The following is a 19,422-nucleotide window of genomic DNA, read 5'->3' as shown; positions in this document are numbered from 1 at the left end:
AGGTAGGTCCCCGCAAAGACCAGTTGGACCCGCAAGACACACCTTGAAGAGGTACGTCTGCGCAAAGACCAACTTGATCCGCAGGACCCACCATGCTCAGAGATGAAGACCTTACACGCAGTAAGCCAGCTGTTCCCGCAGGAAAGCCTCCCTTGGTACAGTACCCTGCCTGTTCCCGCAGCTGTGGGTACAAGCCAAGAAGGAAGGCTACCCGCAGTAACAGTAAGGCTACACGCATAAGGCACTAACTCTTATACTTCAGCAATGTCACCTGAAGGAATGAGCAGGGCGGGAATATTCCCGCCCAAAAGAGTCAGTCCGTACGCTTCCAGAAGATCTTTTGTACTATACCTACCAAGGTATGGACAAATACACAAGATCTGACAAAAGCAGCCCATGAACCAATCATAGGGTGACAGCTCACCGACAATAGTACGAGGAGGAGCACGCTCCAGTACAAAATGTCACTATCAGCCGCTGCCTACCCACCAACTCCCATCGTGGCACGAACGTAGCCCGTGGTTGGTGGAAAAGGAATATTATATACAGCTGGACGTACCTGCTTGAAAACCTACATTCGGCTATAAATACTCCAACACCTTGAAACGGTATCATGATCTTATCTTCTCTCTAGCTATTTCTCTCAATATACACTTATATTCAGAGCAATCTAGTCTGATTCTCACGCCGGAGGGTGGTCACAAGGAGGAACCCCCCCCCCCCTTCTCAGTGACGAGCTTACGGTGCCTGTTTTGCAGTTTGAGAAGAATAACCATCTTTGCCGGACCTAACCCTCGTAGGAAACATCTACTTAACCCACAGATTATCCTTTATCTGCCGGCGCCATTTAGTGTTTCTTCATTGGCGACATCCGTGCATTAAGCTAGAACTAATTCTTTTTCTCAGTTTTTTCAAACTTCTGGAAAGATAGTTAAGGTTACTCCGACGCCAAGGCCACCTAGTGACCAAGAAACTCCGGTAACCACAACCCCAGCTACAGGGGGAAACACCGGTGAATACACGATTTTTACGAACACTACCCCGGTTACCCAAGCCGGGGCAAGTGCAGTAAACAATCCTCCCCTGGGATTCATTGATACCCAGTTGGAGAAACAACAGACGAGGCTTCCCCGCCAAACACTAGAACAAGTCAAGCTTGGGCGGAAGCACGTCAGAAAGAATTCCAAGCCGAGTTGGATGAACGTTTACGTTCACTCCAACAGGCCAATGACGAATTCGGAAGCATTCGACAACAGCTCAACATGAGCAATGATTGCGAGTATGTGGATAATGAAGATTGGGAAGAATCTGACAGTGACGCAAACCCTCGTCATAAGGCAAAAGGGAAGCGTAAAGAAGACTCCACTCGAAGAGAAATTTCGAGGAAACCTTCAAACCAAAGAACACGGGGGGAAACCCACGTGACTTTTCCAAAACTTTCAGACCAACTGTTACGAATGCTGGAACGTCCAAATTTGCAAGGGACATTGCGGAAGCAATTGCTCCAAAGAGTGCCAAACATATGTCCAACATAGGCAACGATGGCATATCTGACCCGGACGATCACTTGAACAGGTTTATAGCGGGGGCAACCGTCAGTAATTGGACGGAACCCACATGGTGCTACATGTTCCAGATGACGCTCGTCGGGGCAGCCAGAGCGTGGTTTGATCGTCTACCGGTCCACCACATCTACGATTGGTCAGACTTCCAGCAAAAGTTCAGCCAGCACTTCAGTCAACAAAGAAAATATACTGAAGAGCAATGGACGATCCTCAACTGCATCCGAGAGGAAGATGAATCTTTGCTAGACTTCATCACTCGCTTCAACTCAAAGAAGCTAAGTCTGGGCACTATTAGCGAAGATCTTGTTCGCGCCGCTTTCATCCAGGGCGCTGAGTACCCAGAGCTCATCCGCACGTTGACGGGTAAAGATGGCATGCCATCCACGTGGGATGCCATCATGACGGCAGCTAAACGCTTCGCCGAGACGGAGAAGCAACTAGGTAGAAATCTTCCCAGAGCACAAACCTCTACACGCAGAGAACAAGAGAAAATAACGTCCGTACCGCCCGACAAAATAAGAAGAGGAAGCTTGGTATTTGGCAGTCAAGGATAAACTTTGACACCTCATCCAGCTCTCGCCCTCTCATAGGCGGAAGGGACAACACGCACTCGTCGAACCGAAATCCCAGGTGGACGCCACTCACCAAAAGCGTCACCGAGATATTTGCCACCGAGAAACTCCCATGGCCAAAGGCTCCAATAATCCGACAGCGTCATAACGCTGATCAGAGCAAATCCTGTGACTTCCATGGGACCAAAGGCCATACCACGTAAGAATGCACATATTTGAAGGATATCGTCGAAACATTCGTCAAAGATGGGAAACTCACACACCTCGTGGCGTCAATCAAGAACGGTGGGAGGAATGACAATCGGTACAAAGGCAATGGACGAAAGCTTGTCGACATCAGCATTCACATGGTTCATAGCAACGTCAGAGGAAGAAAACGACGAACAACAGGGCCAAGTGCGTGGAAGGAAGCTGAAGTGCACTTCCCGCGTGTGCCAGGAGGACCCAACAAAGAAGGCCCCATAGTCATCAAAAGCCAGCTGGGGCACTACATCACCTCCCGCACTCTTGCTGATAACGGCGCTTCGTCAACGGTCATGTACAGGCAGTTCTTCGACAAGCTAGACGACGAAGACAAATAACGCCTAGAAACGGTTTACGCCTCGATGGAAGGGTTCGATGGCAGCACAAACACCCCCATGGGTATCCTATCTTTCCCCGTCACTCTCACGGACAGGAAGTACTCCCGCACAGAAGACGTGGACTTTGTCGTAATGAGGAAGCCACACCACACATACGACATTCTCTTCGGGAGAGATGGGATGGCAAGATTTAATGCCGTGGTGTCTTCGGTCCATGGCATGATGGGATGGCCAACAGCTGAGGGTGTCGCGATGATCACGGGTATTCCCCAGGTATGCATCGCATCTGTCTCATCTAAACCCAAACCAAAGATGGCTAAACCAACCATTACCGAGCCGGAAGAATGGGCCTTCAATGGCAAGTACCCTGACCAGGCCGTTACCATTGGCCCAACGATCACTAATCCCACGCGCACCTTACTCAAACGCTTATTGCAAAAAAATACTGACATCTTCGCGTGGACACCAGCTGACATGACTGGTGTACCCCGAAGTAAGGCGGAGCATAAGCTCAAGTGTGACCCGGCTTTTACGCCGGTCATACAAAAGCGTCGTGTAATGGGTGCGGAACAGGCTAACGCGTGTAGAACCCAAGTCAAGGAACTCCTTGACGCAGGCATCGTACGCGTTAGTAAATATCAATCATGGGTTGCAAATCCCGTCATGGTACCGAAATCCAACAAACAATGGCGCATGTGCATAGATTTTAAAGACCTAAACAAAGCATGCCCCAAGGATTGTTACCCGTTACCCGAAATTGACCTTAAGGTAGATTTGTTAGCACCGTTTCGCCTTAAATGCTTCCTTGATGCGTATAAGGGATACCATCAAATCCACATGGCCGTTGACGATCAGGACAAAACCGCATTTCGGACGCCCGATGGCATATTTTGTTACCAAATGATGCCATTCGGACTCAAGAATGCTGGGTCCACGTACCAACGCCTGATGGACAAAGAGTTCCATGCCCAAATCGGGAGGAACTTAGAAGTTTACATGGATGACTTGGTCATCAAAAGCCTTGAGCCAGAGGCGATGTTGACAGACATCGAAGAAACTTTCAGCACGCTCAGAAAAATAAACATGAAGCTCAACCCGAGCAAGTGTTCCTTTGGGATGGAAGAAGGGAAGTTCTTAGGAGTCATCGTTACCAAAGATGGCTTCAGAGCGAACCCTGAAAAAGTCGAAGCAATTATGAAAATGGAATCACCTACTACCATCAAACAGGCTCAGACACTGAATGGACGACTAGTCGCACTTAACCGCTTTTTGGCAAACCATGCGGATAGGTCGTTCCCGTTCGTGTCAACATTGAGAAATTGCTTGAAGAAAACGCACTTCCGCTGGACACCAGAAGCGGAAGCAGCTTTTCAAGAGATTCGGTCACGCTTGATCGAACCCCCAACGCTCACAGCACCAGAAGTGGGGGAGGAATTAATTCTCTACCTCTCCGCCACAGACAGAGCAACTGGGGCAGTCTTACTAGTAGAACGAAAAGGCATCCAGATGCCCATCTACTATGTAAGCCGCGTCTTAACGGACGTGGAAACCCGGTACTCTACCCTGGAAAAATTAGTCTTAGCACTTGTACAGGCTTCACGCAGGCTAAGACGATATTTCCAATGTCACCCAATCACTATTCTCACCAACTTCAAATTTGCAAACGTTCTAGGCAAACCCGAGTTGTCGGGACGCCTAACCAAATGGGCAATTGAGTTAGGGGAATACGCGATAAAGTACAAGCCAAGACCAGCCATAAAAGGCCAGGTCTTGGCCGACTTTATTGTGGAAGTCCCCGCATCGCGGGAAAAAGAGTGCCAGGAAGAGGCTCAACCCTCTCCAGCACAAGACATTAACGATGTCTGGCGACTCTACACTGATGGAGCAGCCAACAACGAAGGTTCAGGCGCAGGGTTGAAACTAATTAACCCGGCAGGCCAAGAATACGCTTACGCTATTCGGCTTGATTTCCCAAGTACGAACAATGAAGCGGAATACGAAGCATTCTTGGCCGGATTAAGAATTGCGCGTAAGATGAGAGTGAAAAACTTGGAAGCCCACGTGGACTCTATGCTAGTAGCCAACTAGATAAACGGGACGTACACGGCCGTGAATGACATAATGGCCCTGTACCTTGCACAAGCCAAAACCTTTATGCGCGATTTTAACAATTGCAAAGTGGTGCACATCAAGCGAAGCGAAAACAAATCTGCGGATGCGTTAAGCAAGCTTGCATCGTTAGCCTTCACCCACTTGGGAAAGGACATCCGCGTTGAACTTCTTGGAGCACCATCAGTCCCGCACAAGGAAATTTGTGTCATCCAAACCGGCACGGAAACATGGATGACACCAATCATAAATTACCTTGCAGCGGGTATACTACCAGAGTCGAAGACACAGGCAAGAAAGATACGCTGTAAATCACTGAACTATCAACTCGTTGATGACATACTTTACAGGCGTAACTTTCTTGGCCCACTCCTCAGATGCGTTGATGACCAAGATGCCGACTACCTCCTAAGGGAAGTACACGAAGGCATCTGTGGATTACACCCAGGTCCACGCGCAGTTGTAGCTAAGCTAAACAACGCGGGATACTTTTGGCCGGGGATGCACACGGATGCGCTGGCCTACATCAGAAAATGTAGGTCCTGCCAGCTTTACGCACCCAACATGCATCGCCCGAAGAACGAACTTGTTCCAGTCACTTCTTCATGGCCATTCCAGAAGTGGGCCATCGATGTGACAGGCCCATTTCCCACAGCAGCAGGGAACGTTCAGTTCCTAGTGGTAGCCATTGACTACTTCACCAAGTGGATAGAAGCAAAACCCTTAGCCCAAACAACCGCAAAACATATCAAAAAATTTATTTGGGAATTTATTATTTGTCGTTTTGGACTTCCACAGAATTTGGTGAGCGATAACGGCACCAACTTTGCTGACCAGAAGCTACAAAAATGGCTGAAAGAGCTTCAAATCACTCACACCTTTACCTCAGTGGTACACCCGCAGGGTAATGGTGAGGTGGAAAGAGCAAACAAGAGCATCGTCGACGGCATAAAGAAGAGACTCTTGGAGCATAGATCCGGCTGGGTGGACGAAGTTCCACATGTCCTTTGGGCAAACAGAACGCTGAAAAAAGCAAGCACGGGCGAAACTCCGTTCAGCCTAACCTATGGCACTGAAGCCATGGTTCCAGTCGAGATTGGTCTACCCTCACCAAGAGTCATAACTCAACCAGAAGACAATGATGCTGAAAGACGGGTAGACCTTATGCTAACCGAAGAACGCAGAGACTTAGCCGCAGCGCGTGAAGAGAACTACAAGCGACAAATGCAAAAGTACTACAACACGCGGGTAAAACTCTGCAACTTCAATGTCGGAGACTACATACTGCGTAACAACGAGGCTTCGAACCAAGAGCGCCCAGGAAAGTTGGCCCCGGTCTGGGAAGGGCCATACATTATTAAAGAAGTTTTGGGAAAGGGCGCATACCGGCTCGAAAGGCTCGATGGCACCCCCATCCCAAGAACATGGGATGGAGCTCAATTACGCAGATGTTACATGTAGATCAATTCCAAACTTATAAAGAAAAGGCCTAGAGCCACTTCTAATGGAAATGATTCTCCTTATCACATTGTGTTGATAGCCTTACCTTTATACTTATGAACTGACCACACTGATATGCCGGTATTCACCGCATAAATAAGTGAGGGAGGAAGTAAGTCGTTGCGTGTGGAAAGCGGCACAACCCGCATAAACACAAAAACAGCAAATATTTCTAAGGGGAAGATGAGGAAAACCTTCACGCAGGTCAGATATAGATGAAGTTTGGTCATCCTACTAAGTGAAAGTGACGGTCCTACCCGCACAATCATGATAGAGGAAACAGAACATTAACCTATTATTTGACATGCGCCGAAAGGTTAACTTATTCAAAACACTTAGAAAATTGCTAAGTTAAACTAAAATATGCATGAGCAAATCATATAATGTTTACAAGGCAAGGCGTTAACAAAATATTTTTATTCACAATAAAAGTTGTTCAAACATTACAAAATGGCTAGGTATCTACCCGCCTACAAAAAATGCAAATCTATCCTAACGGTTGGAAGGAATCTCAAGATTCAAGCCTCGGGACCACTTCCTCCAAACCCACTTGAACCCACACCATCAGTCGGCTGCGGCGGTTCGAGGAAAGCTTTGAGAACAGCTAGCCCGTCATCAGCGACAGCAACTTCATTAATCTTCTCCACAACCGGATGCGAGAAGGCAGCATACTGGTTCACAGCTTGGTCATAGGCAGCTTCAGTGTTAACATCGTGTAAAGGAAATCTGGAAGGCGGGATGCCTTTCTCTGCAAATCCTAGACCAAGCAAGAAGCCAGCCTTCTCCCCATCCTCATGAGAAGCGTTGAGGGCTGCGCTCATGGCATCGTCATAAGATGTGTTCGCGAAAATCCGATGCACAACCTACAATAAAAGATATATATAAAAAACTTTTCTAAGTATAAAGAAAAGCGCAAAGCAAAGAAATTATGGAGCTACGCGTACCTGCGGCAACGCTTCTCGTAGAAGCCAATCCTTATTAGATAGAGCTTCTTGAAGGGTAGCTTGAGCTTGATCGCGGGCGCGTTCGGCTTCATTCTTGTTGAGGTTGGCAAGCAACACGTCCTTGGCAGCAGCCTCTTCAACGCCTTTAAGCTTGCGCTCAGTGCGATCAAGCACAGCCCTCTGATCCAAAAGCTCCTGTAGCTTCTTGGCATCTTCTAAAGCCAAAGCCTCATGAGCCTGCTGAAGCTTATCCAGTTTGGCTTTAAGCTCTTCATTTTCAACGCGCAGAGGCTCAGCAACGGCTTCGGCTTTGGTGGCCCTTTCGGTGGCATTACGCGCAGTTTCCTTAGCCAACCTAAGCTGTTCGTTAACAGCTTGGGTAGCCTTGGAACGGGCCTCATGCCTGGCTTGGATCTCGGCCTCAAGGTCCTTGAAGGCTTTCTCTTTCTCCGCAGCGATGGCGGCAAGCCTCTTGTTTTCCTCAAAGGCCCGATAAAGTCCAACACTAGCCAGCAAAACCCAAGCGTCAGCATAATCAAACAATTCGATCTTCAAATATTTGGTTTGTGACATTATGATTGCATACAGAGGATATTGCTAGAATATGGTAAACTAACATAAACAATACTTAAGGGTTTTTTTACATGGAAATGAATTTTTTTATATATCCACATAAGAGTACTTGTTACGCTTAATATTGATTTATCACATAACTTACGTTCACTACTGTGTTATCAACCTTCATAATTTACTCGTGCGCAATTACATGATCTTTGACGTTAAAGCATGTGTGAACCAAATGATAACTGCAAAGTGACAATGGCCATACATAGGATGGATAGCTAGATTGAGAGTTGTATATGTTTCGTACATGTAAGTCAACTCGTTCATAAGCTACTCAAGATTAGCATTCTAAAAACTTGAATCGAGACAAGATTAAATAATCTCGAGCCTAAATTTGAGTTAATTTAATCAACCATGTCGAGTCCAAGCACAATATACAAAGTTTTGTGTTTATATTTTTGGTTGTAAGTTTTTTTTTTTTTACTTTTAAATGTTTATACAGATGTTAAATATTATAGTATATTTGATTCCATATCAAAGAATATCCAATGCATATGCATGCTCATTGACATTACACAGGTGTGTACAGATTGAAAATAATCAAATATATAATGCACATAACTGTTTACCTACACCTTTCAAGTTGTTTACTTTGTCTAAGAAACAATAACAATAATAACAACACAATCAAATTGCGAAGGGGCTATAACGACTGCAAAAAAAAAAAAAAAAAAAAAAGAGCAGAAATGAGTAGTGGTGTGCTGCATTTTGATGTGTACACAACCAATGAATCAATCAATCTAGGTAAAACAGGGTTACAATCTTCCTAAGATTCTTTGCTTCTTGACATGTTTTGATCAGCAATCGGCTGTCATGAAACGCAAAGCAGATAACTTGCTGCACTTGAGATATGATATCCATGTTACACAGCCTGCAAATTCATCATAATAACTCATCATCCTTGATAACTAAATCAAAACAAGATATAATAAAAAGTCGGTTAATATAAAGATTTTAAAAAACCTGCTGGCTTCAATCAATGGCAGATGATCATTGTAAGGTTTTTCAATCACATTTTTTACCTGCACATTTCAATAAATCATCTTTTCTTTTTCACCCCATAAAATTAATATTGTATGATTAAGTCATTAAACACATGAGGAAATAACTAAAGTCTTACTTTTGAAAGTAACTCTTGGCTCTCAGGAGGTTGTTTCTTCAAACTCTGAGGCAATATAACAGTTAGTAATTCAGGCCGCTCGGCTCTTAGTGCACCTCTAATTACAGCAGCATTACTCCCAGAAGCTCCTGATGTAAAGATGTGATTTTGCTGCAACAAAATCTATATTAATATTGTGAAAGTACTGTTTTCTGTCACCATGACTACGCATTCCTCTTAAAATAAGTAATCAATCTGTGTATATACCGTTATGACCATAGCATAACTGAGAATCTCAATGAGCTCTTGATGCATGAATCCCATATTCCGTGTCCCAAAAAAGCCAATGTTTCGTGGCCCTTGTTGCTGAATCGCTAGTAATTCCTGAGGTATAAATAATATTTAAAATTAACAGGTAACAATAAATGAGTGACAAGAAGATATAACATTAACATTAACCACATACCTGTAAGTAATCAACATCAGGGGAAGGTTTATATTCTGAGACAAGAACCGCACCCGAGCCTTCGACAACGCTTTGGGCCTGAGTTGGAACTGAAGTTCCAAATTCATCATCGGAATCCCCAAACAAATTGACTTCATTCCCGTCTTCGATCCTTAAACAAACAATGCCTTGATGTCTTTTGCCACATAGCCACTATAAAAACAGAGGGCCCTGGTAGTAAATTATCAACTGAGCATTCAAACAAACAATTATCAAGCTCAAGCTGACAATCAAATAGCACGTGTTTTGAAACTGAATATCTGAATAATCAGTTCTTAATGTTTGGATAAACACATTTTGTTTTGCTTCTGATTATTTAGGGGCCACATAAACAGTTTTGGCGAGTAAGTCTACATTTAGTCTTGTCGTTATAAAATCAATATCGAGTATGGCATAAACAAAACAATATTTTTCATAAGAGTTCGAATGAAACTTTCGTATTTGGTTTGGTGACTGAATTTGCACCAAATATGATGTAAAATGTACACTAAATTTCATGTCTTGGTTAATGATTAATATTTACACCAAAGCATCAAATGTCGTGTTTATTGTGTACATACATAGGAAACAGCCTTGTGTATATGCTGTCCTTGCATTGTAACCTTGTGTGCAAGTTGTCTTTCGATTCATTATTACGTGAATTTCAGAGTCGAAAACACCTTCATATCATTAAATAATCTATGAAAATATTGTTATCAGTTGAAACAAAGAGTCCAAGTAATGAAAAGTTAAAAGGTATCCAAACTCCAAAGTCACAATGTGATGAATTAATTGTGATTTCTATTTTAAAAAAATAGTAGCATCTTCTTCAACGCGTATACCAAACCGAAAAGAATACAACAAAAATCAAAGGATTTGATTAAGACGTAATCAGGTTCACCCTCAAAAAAATCAATGAAGACAAAATATATGAAATTTAAAATTAAATCAAACACAATTAGCAACAAACAAATTGAAATCATATAATACACGCCCAAAATGCACAAATCAATCAATGAATGAATTCCAGATCATATCAACACACAATTTAAAATTAAAAACGAGGTTTTACCGGCTTCTTACTGAATTGTGGACCAGATGACCTAAAATTGAAAGAAGAAAAGAGGCGTGAAGCAGCAGCAATGGTGACGGAAGATGTAATAAGAGGAGGCAACAATAGCAGCCTCGTTGATGATGTCATTCTTCACCTTCAATTCTGTTCCGGCGAAGATGACTTCTCCGGCGACTGATCGGAGTATGAAAGGTGAATAAGGTTTTTGGCTTATTATTTATTATTAATATCTACTGTGGGTTGTAGCCTGTGTCTGTGTCTGTGTCTGTGACTGTGTGAAACAAAGATAGAGTGGGGCTGGAAATTTGAGGAGAACAAAAAAAAGGTCTCTAGTTTTTTAGCTTCCTTCCCTTTCTGCCTATGTCTTCTTTCTTTAACTTAATATTAAATAAATTAGGGTACAGTAGTTGTATCAAAAATTAATATTGGTACTGTATTGATCCAGAAACCTCAAGTATTTGGTACCAAATTAACACCGACGGCATCCGATAGTGTTTGCTCAACCTTATTGGTCAGTCTATACAAATATAATGAAACATAACAGCACATTACATGTTAGTGTGATTTTAGAAAAATGTTATATAGACGCATATAAAACAAAATAGGATTTTTATATGAGCTCCTATGTATGTGTAAAATATGATATAATCCATATGATAATTGAGAGACGTTACAAGGTTATATTATGTAGAAGTTATATAGACCGTATGATATGTGGGATGACGTAGGTATAATAGCACGCATGTGTGTGTTTTTTGGTTCAAATGATAAACCAATATATATTTTAGAAGATATCATAAATCATTTTGTTTATTAGGTGAAATGGTGAATACACTTTGTTGGGTATGTCGAGTCTAAGTTTGATAACCAGTTGCATACCTAGCAAACAAGCTTTACAATTTTTAATAACTTACTCGTATACCATGAATACTTACCTGGTTGTTATATCGTAAACAAGAGGTGTGTTTTTGAGTCCACAATAGGGATAAGCAAACGGTACCAGGTACTAGTACAAAACCACCGGTATCAAAACAAGCATTTCAGTATCACTAACAAGTTTATAAGGAAAGAGGAATGGTGAAATTCGGGATTAGTACCCGTCAGTACGACTATATTGGTATGGCACCAAGCTCGTCTCTAGTCCACAAAATTTATAACGTAATAACTAATCGGATAAATGTATGTGTTGGTGAACACATTAGTCGCCAAATAATCAAGATTTGAGGTTTTCTTGACTATATAATTTACAGCTTATAATAATAATAATAATAATAATAATAATAATAATAATAATAACAACAACAGTAATAATAATAATAATTAGAGTGGAAGAAAAGTAAACGTTTATGTATATGTTTAAATGGTTTAATAATAATAATAATAACAACAACAATAATAATAATTAGAGTGGAAGAAAAGTAAACGTTTATGTATATGTTTAAATGGTTTAATAATAATAATAATAATAATAATAATAAAAACATTTTACTCAGCAAATAGTAAGACTGGAAGTTTTGTATAAGCAAAGATAAAGTTTGATACACAAATATTGTTGGTGTAGAGATATTATACATGAAAAATTATATTTATTCTCAAAAAACATAATATAATAAAATTTCACATCATCCAAAATTCCAAATTTCTGATAGTGTTCAAATTGTTTTTCTCGCATGAAGCCATGGGATGGGACATAAGCCAGAGTGGGCATCTTACCACAACCAAGTCAGGTCAAGTCAGCTATGAGTCTATGACTGGAAAGCCCATTCAAGGGCAAATCAAATTGAAAAATACAAGTGAATTCTCATTAAAGTAATTTCGATTATTAGAAACAAAAATAACAATTTATATTAAAAGCATCTTAAACCTAGAACCAAGTCCGACTAGAAACGCAAGAACACGTCTAAGCGGCCCAGAGTCTAGAGGTGTGATTCGAACTTAAACTGAACCGGACCAAGCTCACAAGAAAACCAAAATCAAAACAGGAGATTTACTGTTTTCATACATAACCATACAGTTTTCAATTCTTACCCAATCCGGAATTTCACACCAAAAACTAAAACAGAGAATCAAGTGGTCTCGAACCAATTCGAGTCGGATATCCAGATTACCGGATCCAACTCGAATCCAGATCAGCGTTAGTCCAAACCAACTTTTTTAACTTGCAGCATGTATCAGGGAGAATAGATAGATCTATGACATGACACAAACCAAACCAAACATAAAGCAGATGAAATTTTGTGGACAGAAAGAACCCTTAACCGATACATCTTCATCAATCATATCGTGTTTACTCACTTCAATTACATCTGCACCCAACCCGACACAACTCCCACAATGGTGTTTTCTTCTTGCATTCTACATTAACAAACAAGAAACACAAGGGGAATCAACCTCTAAAAACAGTATATAAAAAAAAAACCCACATTCTGTTTCGACCCATATTATCATCATATATCTTTACTTTAGAATACACAACACTCAAACCAGTAAAAAGGGAAAATATTCTCCTACTCCCAACAATCACCGCATATTATTCCATCCAATCACCACCTGCCTCATGATACGATGCTACTATCAACTGGAACACTCACAGGCTTCCCCCGTCCCAAAGAGAAACCCCTGGTGCCATCTGGCATACGCGGCCCAGGAGGTTGTTTCCCAATAACCGGATGCTCGGTGTTAACAGGATTAGTTGAAGGTGGCGTAGCCATGTGGTTCCCGCGGTTGTTGTACTGAGGTCGGCCACGTCCTTTGCCTCTGCCACGGTTTCGCCCCTTTTTATGACTGCCCTCTTTGTCATTTGAGTGATCTTCTCCCTGCTACAATTAACAGATTATTATATTATAAAAACATGACATGTTACAAGGAAATAAAAGATGACAAATATAACTTTTTGGAACCTAAGAAACACATTATACCATGAAAATTACTTACAAGTACAAAATAATGAAAAATTCAGCTTTAGATTAAAGTAAAAGGAACTTACTACATGTTCATGTGACGGGCCATCAGATTGCTGACAAGTGTCATCTAACTGTTTCTCATTCAGTGAATGTTGCTCTGATGTTGACGTGTCATCTTCCTTACGAACAGCCTCATCCTCTTGCCCTGCCTTCTTACCACGTGATTGAGCTGGTTTTGCCTGAGACTTTTAAGATAATAACAATTTAGATTCAGCTGTGTAAATAATCAACCAAACATAGATTACATATCAGAGATCATTATGGTTGACACTTGACATTTTAAGGTAATCATTCAGGTATCTGCTAATTTTTGTTGGCCCAGATTTGATAGCATTTTATTATGAATAAATTTTCACACTTACTCTTTTATTGAGTAAACTTGCAGACTTGACTCAATAAACTTAGAATCATATCACCCATTTAAATAGACCAAAAGCTTAACCCGTATGCTTAAATCTAGAATGGCTTGATTTATTCTTAGACCTGGACTTTGACTCTTGACCTTGATTGCTTTGACTTTGACCCATACCATACACAAAAGAACAATAATAACCCATACTATAATTCCTCTAACTAGATACTTTCACCTAGCCCCTTCAACTTTCTTAATGATCAGTTTCTAGATTAACTTGCAACAACTTGAACATATACTTGCCATTTGAGGTGCTATTGGCAATTTTGACATATTTACCTATGAATGGGCTAATTTGGGTTCAGTTTTAGGCTAATATGAGTTTAACTTCAACTAAAATGGGTAAAAGTACATACAATATTGTAATGGGTTGAGCATTTCATATGGGCTCAAAGTTGTCCCAATTTTATCATTTTAATCCAAAGTATTAGATTACCATTGTAATAATAGTGTTTCTGTAATCAAAATGAGCACTCTAATTATTTATTAATAACTAAAAACAAAAAGAAAATATTTGTTAGTCAATCCAACTAGACCAAGCCCATTCAACCAATAAACTGTACCAAGAAATGGCATGTTTAGGTCGAGCCCATGTTAACCCATACTTATAATCCTATGGCAAGCTTTGGCAAAATGTAACTCTTTACCCACGTGACTTTTAGATCTATTGAATCATTGTATTTAGATTAATATACATTTCCCCTCCAAATTATAGAAGAGCTCAACAATAAAAGTGCACTAGTTAAATGAGAAAGTAGCAATTAGTAAAGTATTGTTAAGACACATACAGGGCGTCTGAGTAAACGAACTTTCAAACCATGTCTCCAGTTACCCTCTTTGTTGAGCTCCAAAGCCTATTGAAATATGAATATATGATTAAATTCTTGAAAATGGACCGATGAAACACATTGCAATCTAAAAAAGTGTTAAACACTTACTGCTTTCTCAGCAGACTCAATAGTTTCATATTCCACAAAAGCATGTAACTGTGCCAAAAATACGTATAAAACAAAGGGTATGTCAAATATTCATACAGTAAATGAACACTACAAATGACTGTGATTGTATTGCTAAAATATGTGTAACACACGCATGAAAAACCGAATCTTAATATTTCAAAAGTCAAAACATGAATACCTTGTTACTGTAGAGAATACCATCTGCTTTTGCTGTTCTTGATGCTGAAGTGGCCCCACCATTGGAAGCTTGCGGCTGACATGTACGAATTGTCTTTACACTAATCAAGTACAACTTCAAATAATAAGGTCACTTGCGTAATACCTAATGAAATCATAGGTCTATACATACTCAAAAGTTCTAAATGAAAATATGCTACCTCCCGACAGCCGAGAAAATCTTCATTAGGTTCTGATGACAGTTGTCATCAGGCAAATTTTCAGCAACAATTATGCGTGACTACAAAATAAAATATTAAATACGTGCAACATGAGTGTTCCAGAGTGTTGATAAACAATGCTAAAACAAATCATAGACTCACTTGCAGCTCTTCCATATCTGGTTCAGTCATAGGATGCAGACGCTTGACTTTTTTCCCATCTTCGCTAACCACCTATACAAAGTTGCAACATTAGAAGTCACAATTGACATAAACAAATAAGAATATGTTCAAAGTCGGTATTTCTTTAAAAAAAACCACCAGTTTTCCAGAATTCCGAAGTATGTTAGCAAGCTGAGCATTACTGCTAACAAGGGCTTTGATCTTCTTGAAGGCTACAACTATAGATATTGGCACTGCAAATTAAAATTAAGAAATAGATCAGAAGGTACCATAGCACGAAATCTAAATATAAAAATGAATATTATGCGAGATTAAATACTGACAGAACAATATATAATGATATATCTTACATTGGAATGATTAATCTTACCATATCCTTCAGGATCTTTGTTGATGAACCTCATTAAGTGATCAGTAGTTGCCAAATTTATATCACTGAAATAATACTCCACCTACAACATTTGTACTACTAGAATGTCAATAATAAAGATCAAAGTACACAATAATGCAGTATAAAGAAAACAGCAACAGAACTTAAAAGCAGGTTCAAAATGCACTTCCTTATCATGTATGCAAGCAATTTTACACATCTCAATGTTGTATAAGAATTCGGAATATGTTATCCCAATCACTACAAAGTGCAAAAGCAATGGATTTCTAAAGCAATCAAACTGTTAGAAAGCTAGCCAATGTCCAATAATCCACTACAAATTGCAAACGCATTGACACGCAAAATTAAGGATAAGCATTTTTATCTGAATACCGATACTGTGCCGAACACAATTGGTAAATCAATTTTCATTTTTCCAGTATTGGTACCATTCAGTTACGGTAATTTTTTAATATTTTAATAATACCGATACTGATCGGTACGAACTAAAAAAATGGTATGATATTCAGTGTATGGTTTCACTCGTTTTTGGTATCTTTATTTTTCCGTATGATACCAATCTCATGCCTACACAAAATGCAACGTCAAAACAAGCACACCTTATCTAGAGGACATATCTGATAAACCCGAAGTTTTCCACAAAATAAACATATATATGCACGCACTGAACATAGATTATGCTATAAAAAGCATTTCTAAAATCAACGGAATCGAAATTGTGATCTAGATCATCAACACACAAGAGCACAAAGTTCACGTGGCAACAGAGTAAAAGCAAATAAACAAAGCATCAATTTCACCAAAAAACATATGAAATCAGGTATAAATAGCCAATTAGGAACACAACCGGTATCATTACAATTAGAAAAAACCGAATGGTACCGATACTGAAAGAAGTGAAAACATGAAAATCACCAATTGCGTTCTTGGTACGGTTAGTCGGTAACGATAACGGTATGGTGTCGATACAGTCCAGGTATTCAGGGGCGGACCCACATAGGTCCGATCGGGGTCCCGGGACACCGATGTTTTTTAAAAATTACTTAGAGACGGTATATTAAATTTTGTAAGGACCCCATAAAAATTAATACTTGGAACCCATACTATTAACATTGAACTGGTACAGTGGAAAGTCCCTTGTTTTACTTGTGAGAGGTTGTAGGTTCAAGCCCCATCATACTCCTCTTTTGTTGTTTTTTTAATATCCTAGTCTTAGTTATTCAGTTAGGGTATTTGTGCTTTTTGTTAGTTTCTCTCATATAGTCATATCACCATGCAACATATATAATGTTAACATGGATTTTGCATATTCTTTTATTATTTACCTTGTGTATGTATATTATAATTAATCATTTATTTGTGTTAGAGTTATTTTTTCATGTTTTGGTCAATTATGTAAGACCATATATATAGATTACGTTCATGTTTTTCGGGTATGAATTAAAAGTGTATGTTTCATCTAGTTTGTAATTTAGATTCTTTCTACTTACTTGTTTCCAATGACACCATAGTTCCGTGTTTTATTATGTTCCTCGCATTGACCCGACCCGAATAACGACCGACCCGAAAAATTTTGTAAACCGAAAAAATTGGGACCCCATTGACAAAAAATCCTGGGTCCGCCACTGCAGGTATTCACTAAAAAACTATCATACCTAGGTTCAAATGCAAGCCCTATCTAAAAGGCATATCTGATAAACCCTAAGTTTTCCACGATATATACATGTGCAATAAACATTAATTACGCTATAAAGTATGAACAGCCCATCTAAAATCACCGGAATCGGATTTCACATCTAGATCATCAACAGGCAGTAGACGTGGGCACGTGGCAACAAATTATATAAGCAAATAAACAAAACATCAATTTCACCATAAACATATAAAATTAGATATAAATAGTAACATAATCGTGCCTGATTAACGATCTTCTGAGTAGCTTCATCAGTAAGTCCATCTTTCAACTCCGGATCTCCATGCCCCGTTCGGTTCGCTTGAACCGAACCATCCTTCTGATCCAAATACCTCTGATGACCATGATTCTGCTGGTGATGATGATGATTATGATGATGATACTGCATCGCAACATGATGATGATGATTTGGCACAGCAACCGGTACATGAGTCCCGATCGGCGCGTGAAACGGAGAATTAGGGTTTGGATATACATGAATCAGTCCCGGTGACGTCGGCGGAGGCGAAATCACCAGCCGCGGCTGAGTTAGATCAACGGCGGTGGTTCGTGGGAGGAACTCCGGTGCCTTGGCGTTGAGACGGCTGAATGAAACGTCACGTGTGAGTGACGGTGATGGTGATGGTGATGGTGATGGTGATGGATTGGTGTTTTCATTAGAAGAAGGTGTTTGTTGTGGATCGATAGGAGTGTCTAGGGTTTGTGAGGGGGGTTCTTGAGCCATAATAATTGGGGGTTTAGATAGTGTATGTATAATAAGGGGATCTGCTTATTAAGAGTTTTAGGGTTTGTATGTATAGATTATGAAGAAGATGAAGCAAAGCAAGATCCCCTTACTTGCTTACTTTACTATACTACTACTACTACTCCACCCGCTGCTGGTACTGCTACAAGGCTTGCTTTCCCAGGCTTGTAACACCACCCATCGGCTATTTATTTATTTATTTCTTTCTTTCTAATATAGAAATAGTAAGACTATTGGTGTATCATAATTTCATTATGTTTCTATCTTAGATTTATTATTTTGCTTAAACAAATCTTAACTTTCAAAAGGATTTATTAATTATTAATAATTCTGTTATATATATTCTAAATATAATATTATAATTGATTAAAACAAAGATTCAAGTGAATTGTTGTCCATCAACTACGTCTTTCTGTCTGATCTTAGGCCATGACTAACCCTCTGTGGACGAATCTTGCGGAGGAACCCTTGGGGTTTCGGGTGCATTGGATTCTCATCAATGATTGTGTTACTCAAGCCGACATTCTCACTACCGCTCGCGCGGGTGCTTTACTCTTAGGTGGAACACTCCCCTACTGATGTTTTTTACGTCCCACAGCTTCGGTAGATCGCTTAGCTCCGTTCATCTTTGATGCAAGAATGCTTGACCAATAATTTTGTTTCCTAGTATACATTTGTAACGGTGTATAAATGGTCTTAAATTTTACCTTTGCTTCTTTTTAACTATGCAAATAGTCTTGATTGTTTCTTTGTATACATTTGTTGTCCTATGAATAAAACCGAACGTGTAGTAAAGTTAAGCATAATATCTTAGCTCAGCGATAGTTTGTTATTTGTTTATAGGTTGGTATTTGTTTTATCAACATTTTATCAATGTAACAGTATCTGTTGTTTGAATTGGTCTGGTACACGTCACTTTTACTATCTTAGCCCATCAATAGTTTACACTTAATCAAGAGAGTCTCTTGATCATTATCGAATTATCACGTCACTTTATACGAACACCTTTGAGAATACAATTTATGTACAATCAAAGAAGAAAACCAAAGGGTGATAGGGAGCAATAGTCTATAAAAATTGTAATCATTTTATTATAATGAAGTTTTCCTATGGCTATATGAATTCTTACACCATACCAATAGTAAGAGT

The 19,422-nt window shown here is 40.0% G+C and overlaps 2 protein-coding genes across 6 annotated transcripts; both read right to left on the bottom strand.

Moving 5' to 3' along the window:
- Positions 1–8,419: 8,419 nt before the first annotated feature.
- Positions 8,420–10,809, bottom strand: LOC143581354 (uncharacterized). Its single transcript, XM_077064178.1, has 6 exons — positions 10,551–10,809; positions 9,461–9,652; positions 9,262–9,378; positions 9,016–9,165; positions 8,859–8,917; positions 8,420–8,766 (listed from the first exon to the last, which is right to left on the bottom strand). The coding sequence occupies exons 1-6, from the start codon at positions 10,677–10,679 to the stop codon at positions 8,631–8,633; spliced, it is 783 nt and encodes a 260-aa protein (XP_076920293.1). The 5' UTR covers positions 10,680–10,809; the 3' UTR covers positions 8,420–8,630.
- Positions 10,810–12,682: 1,873 nt separating this feature from the next.
- On the bottom strand, positions 12,683–18,443 carry LOC143581350 (la-related protein 6B-like). Of its 5 annotated transcripts, XM_077064176.1 has the most exons (11): positions 18,192–18,436; positions 17,752–18,158; positions 15,815–15,896; positions 15,583–15,677; positions 15,424–15,495; positions 15,262–15,341; positions 15,063–15,162; positions 14,864–14,911; positions 14,714–14,779; positions 13,537–13,698; positions 12,702–13,369 (listed from the first exon to the last, which is right to left on the bottom strand). In XM_077064176.1, exons 1-11 carry the CDS (start codon positions 18,250–18,252, stop codon positions 13,106–13,108), a joined length of 1,437 nt encoding a protein of 478 aa, XP_076920291.1. In that variant the 5' UTR covers positions 18,253–18,436; the 3' UTR covers positions 12,702–13,105. The 5 variants fall into 5 exon arrangements, with proteins under 5 accessions (XP_076920290.1, XP_076920288.1, XP_076920289.1 ...); XM_077064175.1 differs by having other exon boundaries at positions 12,683–13,366; positions 13,537–13,692; positions 17,752–18,443; XM_077064173.1 differs by having other exon boundaries at positions 12,689–13,366; positions 17,752–18,441.
- Between the last annotated feature and the right edge of the window lie 979 nt (positions 18,444–19,422).

The sequence above is a fragment of the Bidens hawaiensis genome, unplaced genomic scaffold, assembly GCF_021521415.1.
Source record: "Bidens hawaiensis isolate Kalapana, Puna unplaced genomic scaffold, B.hawaiensis_p1.1 tig00030887_1, whole genome shotgun sequence".
Lineage (NCBI taxonomy): Eukaryota > Viridiplantae > Streptophyta > Magnoliopsida > Asterales > Asteraceae > Bidens > Bidens hawaiensis.
The sequence above is the reverse complement of the archived record's forward strand: the minus strand, read 5'-3'. Positions and strand labels throughout refer to the sequence as shown.

Bases quoted from the DNA above. Each gene is read 5' to 3' on its own strand.
- LOC143581354 (XM_077064178.1), bottom strand. From the start codon at position 10,679: ATGACATCATCAACGAGGCTGCTATTGTTGCCTCCTCTTATTACATCT. The intron at 9,653-10,550 runs GTAAAACCTCGT...CTGTTTTTATAG, and splicing joins CACAATTCAGTAAGAAGCCG to TGGCTATGTGGCAAAAGACA. The intron at 8,918-9,015 runs GTAAGACTTTAG...TGAAATGTGCAG, and splicing joins GCCAAGAGTTACTTTCAAAA to GTAAAAAATGTGATTGAAAA.
- LOC143581350 (XM_077064172.1), bottom strand. From the start codon at position 18,252: ATGGCTCAAGAACCCCCCTCACAAACCCTAGACACTCCTATCGATCCA. The intron at 15,163-15,261 runs GTAGCATATTTT...GTACTTGATTAG, and splicing joins ATTTTCTCGGCTGTCGGGAG to TGTAAAGACAATTCGTACAT. The intron at 14,780-14,863 runs GTAAGTGTTTAA...ATATTTCAATAG, and splicing joins TTGAGTCTGCTGAGAAAGCA to GCTTTGGAGCTCAACAAAGA.